The 16,726-nt window shown below is 52.3% G+C and overlaps 8 protein-coding genes across 8 annotated transcripts; 5 read left to right on the top strand and 3 right to left on the bottom strand.

Moving 5' to 3' along the window:
• Positions 1 to 310: 310 nt before the first annotated feature.
• ABOM_000029 (Zn(II)2Cys6 transcription factor) lies at positions 311 to 2,096 on the top strand (the record flags this gene model as incomplete). Its single annotated transcript, XM_022527159.1, has 2 exons — positions 311 to 421; positions 480 to 2,096. The coding sequence occupies 2 exons, from the start codon at positions 311 to 313 to the stop codon at positions 2,094 to 2,096; spliced, it is 1,728 nt and encodes a 575-aa protein (XP_022394978.1).
• A 391-nt stretch (positions 2,097 to 2,487) lies between these two features.
• Positions 2,488 to 3,966, bottom strand: ABOM_000028 (putative secretory lipase; the record flags this gene model as incomplete). The annotated part of the gene is made up of 1 exon (XM_022527158.1): positions 2,488 to 3,966. The coding sequence occupies one exon, from the start codon at positions 3,964 to 3,966 to the stop codon at positions 2,488 to 2,490; it is 1,479 nt and encodes a 492-aa protein (XP_022394979.1).
• Positions 3,967 to 4,619: 653 nt separating this feature from the next.
• ABOM_000027 (germin family protein) lies at positions 4,620 to 5,507 on the top strand (the record flags this gene model as incomplete). The annotated part of the gene is made up of 3 exons (XM_022527157.1): positions 4,620 to 4,828; positions 4,882 to 5,024; positions 5,080 to 5,507. Coding segments are annotated over 3 exons (780 nt in total), but the record flags the coding sequence as incomplete, so codon positions are not given.
• Positions 5,508 to 6,616: 1,109 nt separating this feature from the next.
• On the top strand, positions 6,617 to 7,568 carry ABOM_000026 (DUF3632 domain-containing protein; the record flags this gene model as incomplete). The annotated part of the gene is made up of 2 exons (XM_022527156.1): positions 6,617 to 6,962; positions 7,018 to 7,568. 2 exons carry the CDS (start codon positions 6,617 to 6,619, stop codon positions 7,566 to 7,568), a joined length of 897 nt encoding a protein of 298 aa, XP_022394977.1.
• A 416-nt stretch (positions 7,569 to 7,984) lies between these two features.
• Positions 7,985 to 8,668, top strand: ABOM_000025 (LURP-one-related/scramblase family protein; the record flags this gene model as incomplete). Its single annotated transcript, XM_022527155.1, has 2 exons — positions 7,985 to 8,306; positions 8,397 to 8,668. The coding sequence occupies 2 exons, from the start codon at positions 7,985 to 7,987 to the stop codon at positions 8,666 to 8,668; spliced, it is 594 nt and encodes a 197-aa protein (XP_022394974.1).
• A 663-nt stretch (positions 8,669 to 9,331) lies between these two features.
• ABOM_000024 (alpha-L-arabinofuranosidase B) lies at positions 9,332 to 10,852 on the bottom strand (the record flags this gene model as incomplete). The annotated part of the gene is made up of 1 exon (XM_022527154.1): positions 9,332 to 10,852. The coding sequence occupies one exon, from the start codon at positions 10,850 to 10,852 to the stop codon at positions 9,332 to 9,334; it is 1,521 nt and encodes a 506-aa protein (XP_022394975.1).
• A 1,165-nt stretch (positions 10,853 to 12,017) lies between these two features.
• Positions 12,018 to 14,126, top strand: ABOM_000023 (HET domain-containing protein; the record flags this gene model as incomplete). The annotated part of the gene is made up of 2 exons (XM_022527153.1): positions 12,018 to 12,360; positions 12,418 to 14,126. The coding sequence occupies 2 exons, from the start codon at positions 12,018 to 12,020 to the stop codon at positions 14,124 to 14,126; spliced, it is 2,052 nt and encodes a 683-aa protein (XP_022394972.1).
• Positions 14,127 to 15,736: 1,610 nt separating this feature from the next.
• Positions 15,737 to 16,601, bottom strand: ABOM_000022 (alpha/beta hydrolase; the record flags this gene model as incomplete). The annotated part of the gene is made up of 2 exons (XM_022527152.1): positions 15,737 to 16,090; positions 16,173 to 16,601. 2 exons carry the CDS (start codon positions 16,599 to 16,601, stop codon positions 15,737 to 15,739), a joined length of 783 nt encoding a protein of 260 aa, XP_022394973.1.
• Positions 16,602 to 16,726: the final 125 nt, after the last annotated feature.

The raw sequence follows: 16,726 nt of genomic DNA, 5'->3' as shown, positions 1-16,726 counted from the left end.
GCCAAGAAGGCTCCACCTAAGCCGAACTTTTTCCCACCTTCGACGAGGCTGAACAACCAACATCCACAGTTTAGTGCTGATTCCGGGGCGTATTGACCCGTGGGGCTGAAGCAATCTCAGCCTCAGAGAAGACTCCAGAACGGGCCCTTAAATCAAACGTAGAAGGATCACCCCAAGGGTTTCTCCTCAGAGTCGTCGAAGACGAGCCTTGGGCCACATTAGCTAATACGCTCCCGATCTTCCCGCGACCGTCCACAACCTTGTTTGCGCGAGCAGGTTTTAGCCGGTGACTGCTGGTGCTGTGGGCAAGATGCCTAGCGATACGGCACTGCCGGGGCTCCAGGTACCTGGATTTAGGTTCCGCAGGACACATGAGAAATCCAGGAATGGTTGCGTCCGATGTAAGCAACAGCGGAAGAAGGTAGGCCAGGGCTCGACTACGATGGCTCTGCACTCATTGTTCTGATCATATCACCCAGTGCGATGAATTGAGACCGAGTTGCTCCAGATGTACCAAGCGCATGTATAGATGTCGATATCGAGACTGTCCCAGTGATGGCAATTTGTCGGAGGAGCAGGAATCGACCCACTTGCCAGTTCCACCCAAAAGCCCTAGTTCTGTGGCCCCGGGTTCTGGGTCGCCATCCGCAAATTCGAGTGATCGCCCTTCGGCACCCAGTCCTCCATCTGGTGGACAACCTAGTACCTCTTCAAGTCTTAGTACAACTGAAGAAGGACTGGCATTGAATTCAGACCTCCCCGGCACCCTCGATGCGACAGAGCTCGATCTCCTAGCCCACTATATCACGCACACTAGCCAAACTATACCTGTGGACAATCTCGATGTGTATGCTCTTTCCATAGGTGTTCCAAATCTGGCTTTCAACTCTAAGGTCGTCATGTCATCCCTGCTAGCCTTGGCAGCAGCATGCAAGTCCCACGATATAGCGAAGCGAGCCCAGACGCTTCTAGACCGCCAGAGCCTAATGCAGATCCAAGAGCTACTGGCGCTTGCGGAGCGCCACCATAGAGCCTCCCTTCGCCACATACAAACGGATATGCATAACTCGGATTCGTACGACCATGTCCTCGCAAACGCCGCATTAATGGTATTGTACGCCTCAGCCAGTCACTCTATTCGAGTACATCTTGCAGCCACTGCGAAACAGTATGGACAGCGGTTGCCAGATGAGCTATTTCCCCAACACTCACAGTGGATCTCGTTTACACGCGCAGCCCATACAGCCTCCACTGCAGTTCTTAACGACACCGTCAATGTTCCGGATAACGTTCGGAGGTCCACTCCCAGCCCGGCTATAGATGCAGAACCGAATGTGCCGACCCCGGTCTTCCGTAGCGCGGCTGTCTTGTCACCGCAGGACGGCCCATCTGAGAATACGAAGCGTCTGTTTCTCCCTCTAGTCGCATCTACATATACGCGAGCTTTCGAGAACCTCCGCCGGAGAGCTGAATCTACCGCAGCCCTTTTAGAGAGGTCAGAGCCTTCCGCTTGCAACAACCCACAGCTCCACGTCACCTTAGAGACTGTGTTTGTGCTCGAGAAATGCGCATCCCTAGCTCTGTCGACAAGAGAAGGCGACGAACGCGCCAGGAGTCCCAGGGATCAGGCTCTACCATCTCATAGATTTTCTAGAGTCTCACCATGGGTGGCAAGATACATGATCAGTGTGACATCAATGGAGTCACCACAGATACTTCGACGGATCATCATGTCATTCTTGAACGAAGCCCCGGCTGAATATCTAACCCTTGTCCGGTCGGTGCTCGACTCTCCCTCCATAGAGGCGAGGGCTGAGAGTTGGATGATACAGGATTCTCCTAGAGCCGAGGCACCGTCGCTCAACCCGACGCATTTACTAGCCATGGATATCTTTGCCCACTGGCTCGTCCTTGTCATGTTACTGGACGGTGTATGGTGGATTGGTGATATTGGACAGTGGGAACTAGGTCAGGTTATCTCATTGATGAAGACCCAGAAGCTGCTGGGCTCATCGGCAGATCCTCGAGAAACGTGGTGGCCGGAGAGCATGTACATGGTTAAGCGGGAGCTCACCCCCAATGTCCAGCAGCCATAGATCATGGGATCGCTGTTTCATTTTGCACTATCGGGCGATCCATCCATACGCATGTAGGACGGCTTTTAATCTACAAAGAGCGTTAGAGTCAATACGCGAGATATAGGCGCTATACCAGTAACATACCGGATGACGACTATAACATAGAACAACGAAAGTTTACATACATGAATGAAAGCTGACAGCCCCTATCTAGACCACAATCGCATTAACAGGGCGTGTAGGATGTCAAAAAGGCTCTAGACTAATGTCTGTAGTATGCACAAGGATACCTTTCAGGAATGAGTGTACATTGGAAGAATGCAAGTATTAACGTAACCAAGCTACATGTTCCCACATCTACCAAATCCCATCCGACCTTCACTATTCTTCTCTCTCCCACAGTTGGAGATTACAATGCCGTCGGTAGTTCGTAAGACCACTGTGACTCCCCAGCCCACAGCGGGAACGATTTCGGAAGCGCTTGATAAGACTCCACGGGCAAGAGGCTGTCCAACTGGGACTCGAAGCAACCCCTCTTGCTCACAGGCCGCTGCTCGAATCGATCTTCAATCCACCGCAACCAGGTCTGTTTGGCCGCGTTAATGGCGGCGAAATGACTCCCTTGCGGCACAGCCAGAAGCTCCAGGTCCCCAGGTTCCATCTCGCATGTCTTTTTCACAGTAGTCTTCGTCGTGTTGTATGGTACTGCTGGGTCTGCTGTTCCGTGGACGAGAAGAAACGGTCCTTTGAAGGGCCGCTTTCCAGGGTTGGCTAGTTGCTCGAAAGCTCCAGTATACCAAGTCTCATGCCAATCGGGCTGTAGGATCACCTCGTCTGGACTGAACATGGCAAATGTAACCATTTGGGATCCTTGAATCTCGTTCAGAAGGTTTATTCTGCTAATACCAAGTGGAGTGAACCAGTCACTGAGGTTAAAGGATGGGTATATCTGGTCAAGGTCCTTGGCAATCCAAGCGAGAAAGCCTGCAGAGGTCAATGAGAATGCGTCAGTTGGTGGTGCAGCAAGAACAGCACCACGGTAACCCTTCGCAACATCCCCAAACTTAGGATCTTTCCGACCAAGGATTTCAGATAGGCCCCATGCAACCGCACCACCCTGGCTGTGACCCATGACGACGTAATCGCTTGAGAGTCGCGTTGGAAAGGACTCCTGAACCGCTCTCAAAGCATTAAGAGCGTCGTGAGCACCGGCTTCGCGAACAAAATACTGGTGTGGGATACGACTTCCATCCCAGGAGACGTCTACACCAAGCCCAGCATAGTCCGGGGCAACAACCGCGTACCCAGCCTCGGCCAGCGCGAATGGAACGATGTCCGCGTAGAAAAGGCCACGGTGCGTCGAGGGAGCTCCGTTGGCATAAAAGCCAGAGGTTCCATGAGTCCATAACACAACTGGTGCGGATGATGCAGAGGTGCGGTTTGTGCCTCGACGAATTTTCGGTTGATATGGCCAGAGGACATACGCAGACGCAGGGATCAGAGTACCGTTTGCATTGGTCGTGCTATAGATGATGCGGGACATAGCTGTCTTTGCAGGAATGGAGAATGGCGACGGGTCCGTGAACTCTTGGAGCTTGATCGTCCTCCCCGGCTCCTTGGGCCATTGGTCCCGGGGCAGGGTCTGAACATTGTAAAAGTCATCCTCATGTGCTCCACCGTTTGCCAGCTGGGACCGGTCAAAGTTGGTAATCGTGTTGATGATGGCACCCATATCGCTTGTCAGGTTGGCCAGCCTCAGCTGCTCAGGGTTGAGCTCAAAGCTGGAATTCCATCCTGTCGATTGTGCCGCTGCAGTTGACACGGCCTGACCCGTGGCCAACTTCACTCCGAATATGAGGATCACAAAGCGCTGAAGATACTTAACCATGTTGACCTTGGGATTTACTGGTAATAGATGCTGTCAATTCTTCGATATCCTGCGAAACTGCTTCATGAATGGAGAAGTAGTTCTCCGTTCCTCGTCTTTGGGATATATATATATTTGAGCCCGCGAGGCCTAGGTTGGCCTTGCCTTTAGAGACGTTGAAGAAGCTCACGTCATGTCCCACCGTGGTTACGCGGAGTGAAGTCGGCAGTGTCGCGACCAGGTGCCACCACATTGTCCAAATTCATATCTTCTAGGAGGAGTCACGCTGCGTTGGATGATAGAAGTTCGACACGAGATTGTGGGGATACGCTGCGGAAGGGTGGATCGGTTTGGCGTCTATTTTTTATGGGGCCGAGGGCGTGTCGTATTACTAATACGCTCGACCTCCTGCGCCCAGTACAAGAAACAACCAATACGAGATCGGAGTGAGGTGAAGGACGATGGCTGTGCGGTGCGTATATATGGAACTCCCACTTGGCACACTTTATGCGCTGGAGATGAGGCGGCCTGAAGAATGCTATTTGGAATACATGTTGCTTGTTGAGTTTGGACATGATGTACCCAACGGACAACGATGCACAGCTCGAGAGATATATAAAGCCCCAGCTGGCCTCCTCTCCTGATCGTTCAGTTCTCAAAAACACCGATAAAGCAATCCCTTCACTACTTCCTACTATTTCACAACACAAGCCACCTCTTTCTATCCAACTCGCACAACCACCATGCTTGCTGTGTCCGCCCTGCCTTCCATCGTCGCGGTGATGCTCACCCTGGCCCTTCCGGCATGCGCAGCTCCCCAACCGATCAGCAAGCGCTCAACGTCTGAACTTAGCTTGACAGCTCAACTGCGACTTGCAGACACGTAAGTCTCTCAAGATGAACCTGTAACGCAAAACAAACGACCTAATTGTTTAGTGCCGTTGAACGTTACCAGCTCCTTCCAAAGGATGAAGACTTTGTCTTCAACTTCACTGCCAGTGAGGCTCCGGTTGCCACCAGCCAGAATTTTCCGGCCCTTGTTGGCACCGGTGCCTCCTTCAGTATGGGGGAATTGCCAGGTATTTCCAGCCAGAATCGAGCCAGCTCTGGAATGGCACTAATCTATCTCCATAGCATGCAGCATGAGCTTCCTCCACCTTCACCCGCGTGCGACGGAGCTCTTCGCCCTCACGTCCGGACGCGTCTTGTCCGAAATGGTACCTGAGGCGGGCGTCCTGGACTCTGAAGGCAAGCAACGAGTCATCCGTGTGGAGCTCAGCCCCGGTGTGGTGACCATCTATCCGGCCGGCTCATTTCACACACAGGTGAACCCGGACTGTGAGCCGGCCAGTTTCGCGGCCGCCTTCAACTCCGATGAATTTGCTGTGGGTCTCGTGGCAGCAGAGACGTTTTCCCTTAGCGATGATGTGATTGCTGCCACCTTTGGACAGAGCATTGCCGGTGAGGATATCGAGACTGTACGGGATGCCATTCCGACAACTATGGCCATTAAGGTGGAGGAGTGTTTGAAAAAGTGTGGCAAGCAGAAGCGTCAAGCTTGATTGGCGCAGCGCGGTACCTCACGACATGCGACCTTCAAGGTGGATAGATGATCACGCATTTTCATTGGAATTGTTATACGAAGTTATCTCATCGCTTAGAATAGTGCCTCACGTTCCATATAGCTGCATATACAGATTGGGAGAAATACATAGTTCGGGTTGGTGTTGAGGGTCATGATCTACCATACATATCAGCTTGCTACTTAACTGAATTAGAGTTCTAGTAGGTGCGAGGAAGTCCGGAGGCAAGCGAGTAACCCTGTTCTACATCACTGAATGATTAACATTGTCACAGGACTTCAGATTCATGTGGAACTACTGTATATCTTCATCGGTTAGTGACGAATGGCAAACGCTCCTCTGTACGTCAATTCCTGGAATAGGTCGCCCTGGTTTGTACCAGCAGTCCCACGCCACTTGAATGGCTAGAGGCACCTGTCTGTGCGAAGAAAAATGGGTGAGTCCATACCCGACATAGCCTTCGGGTAAACATAGAGTCAATATGGGTATGTTATTTGTCGTCGAGCTTTACGGAGTAACAACTGGAGCAGACGGCCTTATGCAATCGCCGACTATGACTTCTGGCGGCTAAAGTGTTGAGCGATTGGTATCGCTCTAGCTATGGAATGCACCATGGAGGAAGAAACACGATTGAGAAAATCATTTCCTGTGCTAGGAGACCTTCCGACAGGCATGCAAGAGAGAACGTCGTGCGAGGTGGGACGGTGGCAGTGTTGTAAGATCAATGTTAGATGCAAGAGGCGTAGGTCTGGACAGCCCTTGAGAACGATCTACGTCCTCTGTGGTCGGGTTGGAAACGGAAGAGCAAGGGTTGGAGATATGCGGAGACACAGCCAATAGCTTAACAACACGATGCGGACGGTACAGGTCGTGGGGCATAGTTAAAGGCCAATACTGTTAATAAGCGAGACCACGGTGGTCTGAATCCCTGCAAGCATGACCACCGACTTCACTCGGGTAGCGGCAAAACTCATACAACAAGGAGCTCTCGGGCCTCGCTTGAACAGCAAGAAATATAGACCAAGTCTATCAACCTTTCCCTGCAAACTGATATGGACAGACATTCGAGATACTGAATTGCCGCCACCATGCTGATCAGTCCCCAGTATGAAGCGTTTTTGGCTGAGCAGGCCGCACATAAATGGCCCCCTCGCGAGGACACTCTCACTGGTTTTCGATTCCTCTTGACCGACTCCTCGGTGTCACCTGCTGAAGTAGCCAAGATAGCTCTTTCCTGCGCAGCCATTGAAGCGAACCCCATCCCAGAATACGGCGACATCTGGTCGGTCCTCATGGCGGCAGTGGAGCGATTTCCAGAGCAAAACGACCGACTCGTGGACTTCACCGTTGCACTACAGCAACTGCCCAACTATGATGGGGAGATGCACGAATTGGACGGGCTTGCGATGCATTTGACTGAGTTTACTTTCAACCGTGGGTTATTGATTCAACGATGCTGGATCCCCAAGCAGACTCTAAACAGTAATAGACGCCGATCACTCCTTCAACGAAACGACGCGCGACCAAGAGCGGTGCGGCTTCGTCAATGCGAACCTCTTCACAGCCAAGCTCTACCTGCGGATCCCGCGGCCGAATAAGTTTGGATTTTTCATTGGCTTTGGGTCGCAGGTATTGAGAAAGACTCTGGAGTCGGCTCCATGGGAGAGATTTCATCATCCGCGCATTGAAGCCTATCTCGAAGACGTCGAGGAAGACTCGTTGTACAATCAGCTGCGCGACGAGGAGCTGGAGGTGATTGATATCAGGACGCTGAATGGGTTTGTGCCCGCTGCGGCGGTGTGGATCGAGTACTGTGGCCAGGAGATATATCGCAAAGAAGGTTCCTTGGGCCAGGAGATTTCTGCTTGGGATAAATGGAGGGGACCCGCAGGTTGGTCGAAGGAGCGATGGGGGTTCTGGAAGCAGCGGCTCGAATGGATATCCACCGTGACGGCGTTGGATCGAAAGACGAGGAAGATCGCCATGAGGCTGGTGGAACAGATGACGAGAATTGAACAGGGAGAAGATGGGATCATCTAATGCCGATTAATGTATTCGGACAGAGTAGAAGCGTCTTTCAACACCAATACTGCCAGTTTGGTACGTGTTTACATTCGGGTTGGCTACAAATCGTCCGATTCATCATTCGGCGGAGATTCTCCTTTAGGGCTATGGCATTCACCCCCGCCCACCGAATACGAACTACTGGAACCAGGATCCCAGGCAGAAATACGAAGATAGCTGAGCCACAGACTAAGCTATCCATGGTTAGAGTTGCATTTGAATGCGCAGGATCGGCCCCGAACCAACACTGCCACACCTGCCCCACTACTGATCCTCCCAGCACCATAAAAGCCTGGGAGAAACCAGACCTCGATCATCCTTTCTGCAACCCAGGATTGCAACTCAGACAGAACACTCAGATAACAGCTACACCCTAATCTACAGGCAGAACAATGGCTTCCCAGCAACTCCCGCCGGTCCCGACCCCGGTGGCGATCATGGACCAATTTATCGCGCCACAAACCGAGACCCTGGTGCTGAAGGAAAAAGTCCTCTCCCTCTCGGGGGATAGCTTTGATGTGAAGATGGCTAGTGGTCAGCCCATCTTTCAAATTAAAGCTAAGCACCTGAGCATCTCGGGTCGCAAATCGGTCTTCGACATGGCGGGCAATCACTTGTTCGATATCGTTAAGCAGCATCTACACATCCATTCCACCTTTGCGGCTGAGGCTCCGGATGGAAGGAAATTACTCGAGGTCAAGAGTAGTCTGTCCTGTGGGTGGCCCTTTCCTGGTGGTTTTCATGAGCTTTATCTTCTTCATTTGCTCGATTTCGGTTTACGTTTTGGCTAATAACCGCCTCCAGTGATCGGCTCCAAAGCTACCGCCACCTTTACATCCCCCAGAACCGGCAGCACGGTCTCCTTGAAGATGAAGGGGAACTGGCGGGACTCCAAGGCGGACATTGTGGAGGAAGCCACGGGAGCAGTGGTGGCGCAGATCGATCGCAAGCTGCTCCGGGCTCGCCAGATGTTCTTCGATCAGCAGACATATGCGGTGATCGTGGCTCCGGGCGTGGATCTGGCACTCATCACGGCCCTGTGTGTCTGTTTCGACGAGAAGAATAATGAGCAGTGATCTCCACCTTGTGCTTATAATTTCTTTCTGTTGCTATCGTGTTGGTTTATGTCTTTAGGTTGGTTTTGAATAGTGTGGGTGTTGAACCAACGACGTTGATCGAAGCGGAGAGGATTAATGGAACTTGGAAATTTTGTAAATTGTGTTTTTGCTCGTGTACTTGGGATCTCTGAGTGGGAAAGGATTTGTCTCAATCTGGCTGCAACATGACCTATGGCTTTGACTTGGTCGCTATCGTTGCTGGCAACGACAGGTCCGTAGACGCATGGCATACCACGTTAGCGTCTCCAACGACTGGCAAACGTTCAACATGGCGGGCTTGCTGTTACGCCATTCTCAGCTCAAGATTGCGGGATAAACATAGTAACGGACGGCATGGCTGCTATCTACAGCAATCGCACTTGTATACTCTGTACCCTATGTTCAATTGTCGGATGGCTGCAGGTCTGATCAAAAGTCTTGGTTCTTAATATAACAGGCTATATCCGAGTTCAATATGCAAACGGCTGACTAGACATAAACGCAATGGGAAGGGAGAAAGCAATCCTCTGCGCCGACATGCTGTGGTCAATCGTCCATTCAACCCTTGGGGGACACTCTGTAGGAAAACAATTGATATGGCAGAGTTTGACGCCGATACGGTACCTGAAACTTGGAGCAGGATCAAGCGAAGCCGGTACTGACCACCCAGCTCACGTCGTCGTTAAATGAGGCGGTGGCGTCGAACGTTTGCACACCACCGTTGCTCGCGGCGTAAAGAACATTTTCGTAGTGGCGGAAATAACGGGTGGGATAGCTCCAGGCTCGAATCGAGTTCCCCTGACCATTGAGGCCGGTCTGCGGGCAGAACGTGGCGTCTTCGTAGAACTGCTTTGTGCCATCGTTGGCATTGAGTAGGAGCCCGAAGTTATAGTGCCGGATGAAACTACCGGGAGTGTCGATCGACTCGAACGACACGCAGGCGCTATTCGCAAGGCCCGTGCGAACCGTCCAGCTCGCCTGTTGTTTCAAAGTGGTCGTGCTGGTCGACGAGACAACCTGGGTGTTGACAGTAGAGCCGTCGTGTGCGAGGTAGCGGGTGGTGTAGCCCGCCGTGGTGGCTTGCAACGAGATTGAGGAGCCCACGGTGAGCGCCGGGCCACTCGTCAGCGATGCGATGGCGTATTTAGCAGCTACGACGTTAGCCTGCACGGAATCCTCGGTGGCATCAGACGGATATCCGGAGGTCATCACACCCTCGTAGAACGTTCCTTGGGCACCGTTGCTGTTATCACCACCGATCCCCAGAATGATGGCGCCTTCCTTGCTCATCGGATTGTAGCCGGAGGCACTGGGGCGTGCGCCACTATAATATGTCGAGAGTGAGCCAGATGCCGCATTGGCCCCGCGAATAGACCACTGGTTTGCCTCTCCCTTGACAACCGCAGTGACGAACCGGTAGGAAAGAGACGGGTCACCCGCGTTGTTACTCGCGCTGGAGCCAGAGAACAGGCCGTTCTCCAGATCGGCCATGATCCAAGGACCATTGCCAGCGCCGCTTCCCCAGGCAGTGTTGTCGCCATAGTAGATCGCCTCCATGTGGCCATTACCCGTATCCGTGCTGCTGATCTCGGCGTTGCCATAGTCGAAACAGCAGGCGCTGTTGTAGTGGGTGCCGTCCAGGACCGCGTACATACCCTCCGCCTCGTCACCTGTAGCGGTACCACTGGCAGCGTTGTTGCTGTACCCGGTACCAGGCGACATAAAGACGCCGTATGCCTTCTGCCCGTTCAACGTGACTGGTGCACCAACTGCACTGGCTAGGTTGTCGTACCCATTGGATTCCGGGCCACTAAACCCTCCCGGTGGAGCCTGGGTGAGGTGATTACCGCGGCCGGACTGGTCATAAATGATCGTGATCAAGCAGGTCGTGCTGGCACAGAAGGAGTCCTGGGCGGAGGCATTGGCCACACCTCCGGCGGAGAGAGGCGCGATGTCGGTCGTGGTACCGTCGGAGCCGCGTTTCACCTGATACAGTGGTCCAGTGTAGGCACTGTAGAGGGCACGAGTGGTGCTGTGCGCGGCGACACAGGGCGTGCCGCCAGAGGAGTAGATGTCACAGGGCCCCGCAGCGACAAGGGAGACCGAGGCAACCAAGCCCAGCGCAACGGCACAGGCACGATCGAGGCTTCTTCCGGAAGACATGGTTGAGTTCTTTTAGACGGTCACGCCTGTGAACGTTTTACAACCGGTGATGAGATGCTCATAGAGCTACAAAGGTAAAGTCCTTGGAGGAGTAATAAGTGTATCTAGCCTATCGCTTTTATAATCTTTCACGATATGCGCTCCTTCAGACGAAGAGGGGCACGGAGTAGGTACAACCAACAGTAGCCAGGATTTTCCTCCAATGACTGTAGATCCGGTGTACTCTGTTTACTCGACAGCCTACGGAATTCTAGCCTTGAGAAGCTCGGTTAATATAGAGATCAAAATTCATTCGAAATCTACGGGACAGTCCTGCTAGGGCTACATAAGAGCTGTGATGAGCCGAACCGGCGGAGTTGCACGGGCAACGTCTTGCAGAAAGCTTTCACACTTTCAGTTAGTAAGGAGGCCATGGCAAAACATACTACAGCAAAAGTGCGGAGAGGGGGAACTAGCAAGTCTCCGCATTCTTGCGGAGCCGGCGGTTTTAGCCAAACAGTCGGTTAATTTCAAGTATGTTGAGAGGGAGATCGCTGGCCGCTGAGCAATACGAGGGGTTGGCGATGGTCAAGTCGGCAATGCACAAATCCGGATGAATTAGAGCTAGTTGCGGGGAAAATCAATGTCAGCCATTTTAGCGGATTTTGGCTTCGTTCGCCGGATGCTTTTCTTCCACCTCTAAGACTTATAAGGGAGCGTGGCAGCTCCATCTACAGGGCTTGTCTAGGTCGTTGTGAATACACCCCCGCATAATGGTAGCTGGAGCACCAGGGAACTGGAATAAATGAAGCAGAATGAACATCCTCACAAAGGATGCATTAGATCCAATGTTGTATGCCAATGCTGCGTGGGTTGAGTAGTTCGATGCTTAATCAAATGCTTGGTCCGATGCTTAATTGCAGACGAAGCCCTAAATTGCTTATGCCCGAACAGGCAAGCCGCTGAGAGTCATGTGATACACCCTTGATCACGCGCCCAAAATCTCAACGTGGCAGGCCAATAATCCTGATATTAAGGTGAGATGGGACTTCTGGATAATTAACCGATCTATTGCCCCGGAAAAGGGGACTGCCCTTAAGCCCAGGCGAGATTGACTTGCAATAACCGAAATCTACATCCCTGTCGACTCAGGATTGGTCACCCATATGAAGCATCAATGAAAACTATGGAACCCCCACCTCAGGCTGCGCCTGCGTGCGATACCTGTCTGGATCTACAGTATTGGGGGAAATCAAATCTTTCCACAGAGGCGCAGGAACGACTGTCCGACCATGATGACTCGACAAAGACCGTAAGGGTGAACTTCGCCCCGGTCGATATTCAGCGCTCTACCCCCCGCTGCGAATTATGTGCCATCCTGCTGGAGGGCCTTGTCCACGCCCTCGGCCTACAGGGGATGACGACCTGTTATATGATCGAGCTTACGATCAGCCAACCATCGACAATCCGTCTGGACATCTACGAGGCTTCATTTAAACAAACAGCGATTGAATTTTATACTACCCAAGGTACATACTAATTTGCTCCGCTTAGGGGTTCAATTCGTCTTTCTGACATCGTCATAGAGGTATCGCAGACATTGAAGCCTCTGATGCCGTTTCCAAGGGGGTATCATGTCCGCCCGACAATGAACACTAAAGTGGCAGCACATAAAGCTGGGCAATGGTTAAGACAGTGCACCCAATCTCATGAGGCCTGTTCCGTGAGAGGGAAGCCATATCTACCCAAGCGGGTCGTCCGCCTCGCTTCTTACAATGTGAATCCGGTACTGTACGAAACATCGCATGGTCAAAGGGCGGATTACGTGGCGCTTAGCTATTGTTGGGGAGGTGACAAGAATCTCCTGACCACCCAAGATACCATTCGGTCCCGTAAGGCCGGTATATTATGGAGTGACATTCCCCAAACTCTGAAGGACGCAATGCATTTGACTCTTGCGCTTGGGGTGGAATTTATCTGGATCGATGCTCTCTGTATTGTACAAGATGACCCTATTGAATGGAAGGAGGAGGCCTCCAAGTTCGGCTCCATCTATAGAGATGCACTGATCACCGTCAGCGCAGCTGCATCTCCGAATGCAACTAGCGGGATGTTCTGTGGTCAACGGCATCAGAGACACAGGCTCCGTAGCCATGTCGCGGCGATGAGCAACATCGACATCTACATGCGACGAGCATGCTCAATGACCCATATTGCTTTGTTTGAGCATCTCGATATATTCGGGAATGGCTACCAAGAAAACCAAAAAGTGCTCCCGACACTGGGACGAGGGTGGACCTTCCAAGAACGAATCCTGTCCCGGCGCATTTTGCATTGTGGTAGCGAGGAACTGGCATGGGAATGTGTTAGTGGCAATATCCAGTGCGAGTGCGGATCTATGACGCCATATACACGTTCAAACGTTTCACGAGAGTTGCACAGTCATTTTAGAAGCATTCCTCATACCAAGAAGGTTATAGAAGGTCGTCTCCGCAATGGCGCCTCTGACGCCAGGGACCAAACTAACAACCCCCTACGTGAATGGCAAGAGCTCACTGTGGCTTATTCCTCTTGTCAGTTCACATATCCCACAGACCGTCTGATCGCCCTAGAAGGTGTCGCGCAACAATTCCAACAATTCCGACTCGGTCCCTATTTCTACGGTATGTGGGGAGATGATCTTCACTTTCAACTAGACTGGGTGATGATGACATTGGGCGAGTCACGAAGACTGGATATTCCCACGTGGTCATGGGCCTCTGTATACCATAAATGTCATTATAACTATCATCACTTCTCGCCATCCTATCAAAATGTTAGCTTTTGTGAGATAGTGCGGTCACCGAGTGATGGTTCATCCGAGAGTGGTATTTCCTCTCGTACCTTGGTGATTTCATCGAACGGAGTGAACGCAATGATTCTGTTAAAGGAGGGGCCATCAGACATTGTACTCGACGTGGCAGTCAACATCAATGGAAAAATGTACGACATGGTAGCCGACATTCAACAGTGGCCGGAGGGGTCAAACGAGTGGAGAAACATGCAAGAAGATGACCGTCTGTATAACGGCCAACCAGTACTCTGCCTCGAGCTATCCACATATCACTTGTTGAAACGTTCACGGTTTATGAAGGCCTTCCTAGTTCTCCGCGAATCCCCAGGCACAACAGACAGATATATGCGAGTGGGCATCATGATTATCAGCGAGGTTTGGAAACCAGGAACTAGTGATCTCCCGGTTCAGATGCAGCACATCGACCGGCATGCTACGAAGCGGACACTAGATATTGTGTAGTGGATGAGAGTAACTGTGAAACTCATTCGGTTTGGCAAAGCTGGCTCAGCGATTGGGATCGGGAGCACGCATTCATTGGTGGGACCCGAAAGCCATAGTGGAGGGTGGATGCAGCAAAGGCAGTGGATAGTCAGGTAATATCGGAGAATTAGGGAACCAGTCTCGTTGCTCAGGATTATATCCCGAGGGGGTGATTCACTCTGCAAGCACCGGGCTCTATGTGTGAGCTCCTTCTATGGAGGCTGCGCGTTGTTCACTAGAGCTGCAGTCCTGCAGAGTCCAATTCAATAGAGGCGGAAAGTAGACTAGGTCCCGATGCTTGGCATTACGAGAGCTGAAAGGCCGAGTATGCCACATGGCTATATAAAACACACCGCAAAGGGGATCGCTCAGTATGTCTCGATACGCTGGAAAGAGCTTCCGTGCTGTTGTGCCGCCCTGTGGTATGACCTCATCACGTCCGCGATGTACAATCCAGTCTCCAACTAATACTGCTCCATTCACCAGACGACCCTCGTCTCGACGGCCTCGACAAGACCGATGTAGTCTCATACTCCAATGCCATTATCATCAACCTGGAACCTTCCATGGCCCCTTGCTGGTGACAGGATAGATGGCCTCTCTCCACAAGCCCACCACTGCTCCACCCAAAGAAGCCATGGGCAACGCCGGCCTTTGTTGCCCACCAGATAGCGAGCCAGGTGCGCATGGTCCAGACGCCACAACCCGACATGGATGCCACACCGGCGATTGCCACCCTGCGCAATCAGGGGGTCCCTGTGCGAGGGCTGCTTGGCGGCGCCGACGAGGTCATGAAGCCATCTCAGAAAGAATTATTCCACACGCTGCTACCCAACGTGGAATTCCACATCATTACCGCCCCCAGAACGATTGTTGCCTGCGTGGAGTCCTTCATTAAGGGCCGAATGGCCTAGCCGCCTCTTTCCCTCGCTCCCAGACACAGGCTTTGTGAACCATCGGTAGTATACGAATCGTTGGAGATATCTCCTTTGTGCTGTCCTTGTTATGATTTGCGAGCGAGGGAGAATTGCTGGGGCTCTAGTGAACCGGTTACATTGCAGCGTGCCCACGGATTATCCCCGTCGACTCATGAACTAGTGGCCAGTTAGTGCTTACAGTACTAGTGCTAGGCCATAATGCCCCACGTCGTATACTCTCAGGCTGGATGTACCCTTTCCCTCCGCTAAGACCCGTAGTCAATTAATCCTTGATGCTTATCTGGCTGAGACTCTGCCTCCACTGCGGGAAATCTCTTCCCGTGTCCACCTTCGTTGGAAACCCCGTTTTGGTGCTTAGAGAGATGCCATTCCAACTTTGAACCCAAGGGGTAAAAGGTGAGAATTTTACTCCATCTCACACAACGGTCAGATCATAGCCAGATGCAATACACTGATCACGGAGGGCTGCGAAAACGAAAGGATCTGGTGTGACATTGAACGTAAACTACAATTAGGTGGAATATCCGCATTTACTCGAGCTCCACTTCTTTTTTTGATTATTTTTGGTGCCCAAAACGCCCCTCCTCCACAGATCCCTGCGTCTTAAGCCGTCTAGTCCCGTCTAATCCCGTTCACATCCCGCGATTGGGATCAGAGCGAACAGAATTGTTGGGCCAGCTTCAGAATGATTTTGGTCAGATCCTCTGGGGCGGACAACTGCGCACTGTGACCGGCCGCGACTTCGCAGGTGATCCATTTCACCCCGGTAGCCTGGACCATGGCGACCTGCGCTTCGTACGGAACGGCGTGGTCCTTGAGAGTGTGGACATACGCGACTCGGTCGCGGAAGGCCTCGGTGTCCCAGCTCGCTTCGGGGCAGGGGCTCGAGAATGAGATGAGCCCCTGACTGAGCGAGGTTTGGGTAGCCGCGTCCGCTAGGGTTGGTTCTACATCGTAGAACAATGGAGGCTTGGGATCGTCGCATTTGAGAAGGTTGTGCTCTTGCTATTGGTGACAATAATCAGACAGATATGGCTCAGTCTTGGCCGCCAGTCATCAGAGTGCAAGGGGAAGGAAGAATACGTACATCGATATACATATGAGGAGGTAGATGACCACCAAATGAATCGATGACACTCAGTCCACCGCGTGGTAGGATGGTTGCGATGAAGATTTGGCCGACAACGGAGGTTGTTTTGCCCTCGGCGGCGCGGTCTGCAGGACCAAGCCCGCGCGCAGCCGCGCTCGCCGGCATTCCACTGTAGGAATGGCTGATCAGGATCACATCCCGGTTGCCGATGTTGAGCATAGGAAGGATTAGATGGTTGCGGACGTAGTCGGCATCATCGGCGGCGGTCACTTCGCCCTGGGCGCCGATACTGGGGAGCAGGCCAGTGGTAGCTCCATATCCGGCCGACTGGAGGAGGTGGAGGAGGTAGGCGTAATGGGCTGGATTCTGAGAGGCGCCAGGCACCAGGACAAAGGCGGGCTTTCTCTTTTCGATGCAGGTGGTCATGATTGCAAAAAGGTAGCCGGGGGGTGGGGGGTTGGAGGAATGGCGAAACCTATGATATGAACAGTGAAGATAAGAAATTGGAACGCTCTTAAGCAGTATTTATGGCAGGACACAGGAGGGAAAGA

This window comes from Aspergillus bombycis (genome assembly GCF_001792695.1).
Source record: "Aspergillus bombycis strain NRRL26010 chromosome Unknown contig00001, whole genome shotgun sequence".
NCBI classification, from domain to species: Eukaryota; Fungi; Ascomycota; class Eurotiomycetes; order Eurotiales; family Aspergillaceae; genus Aspergillus; species Aspergillus bombycis.
Note: the sequence above shows the minus strand (reverse complement) of the source record. Positions and strands in the feature narration are given on the sequence as shown.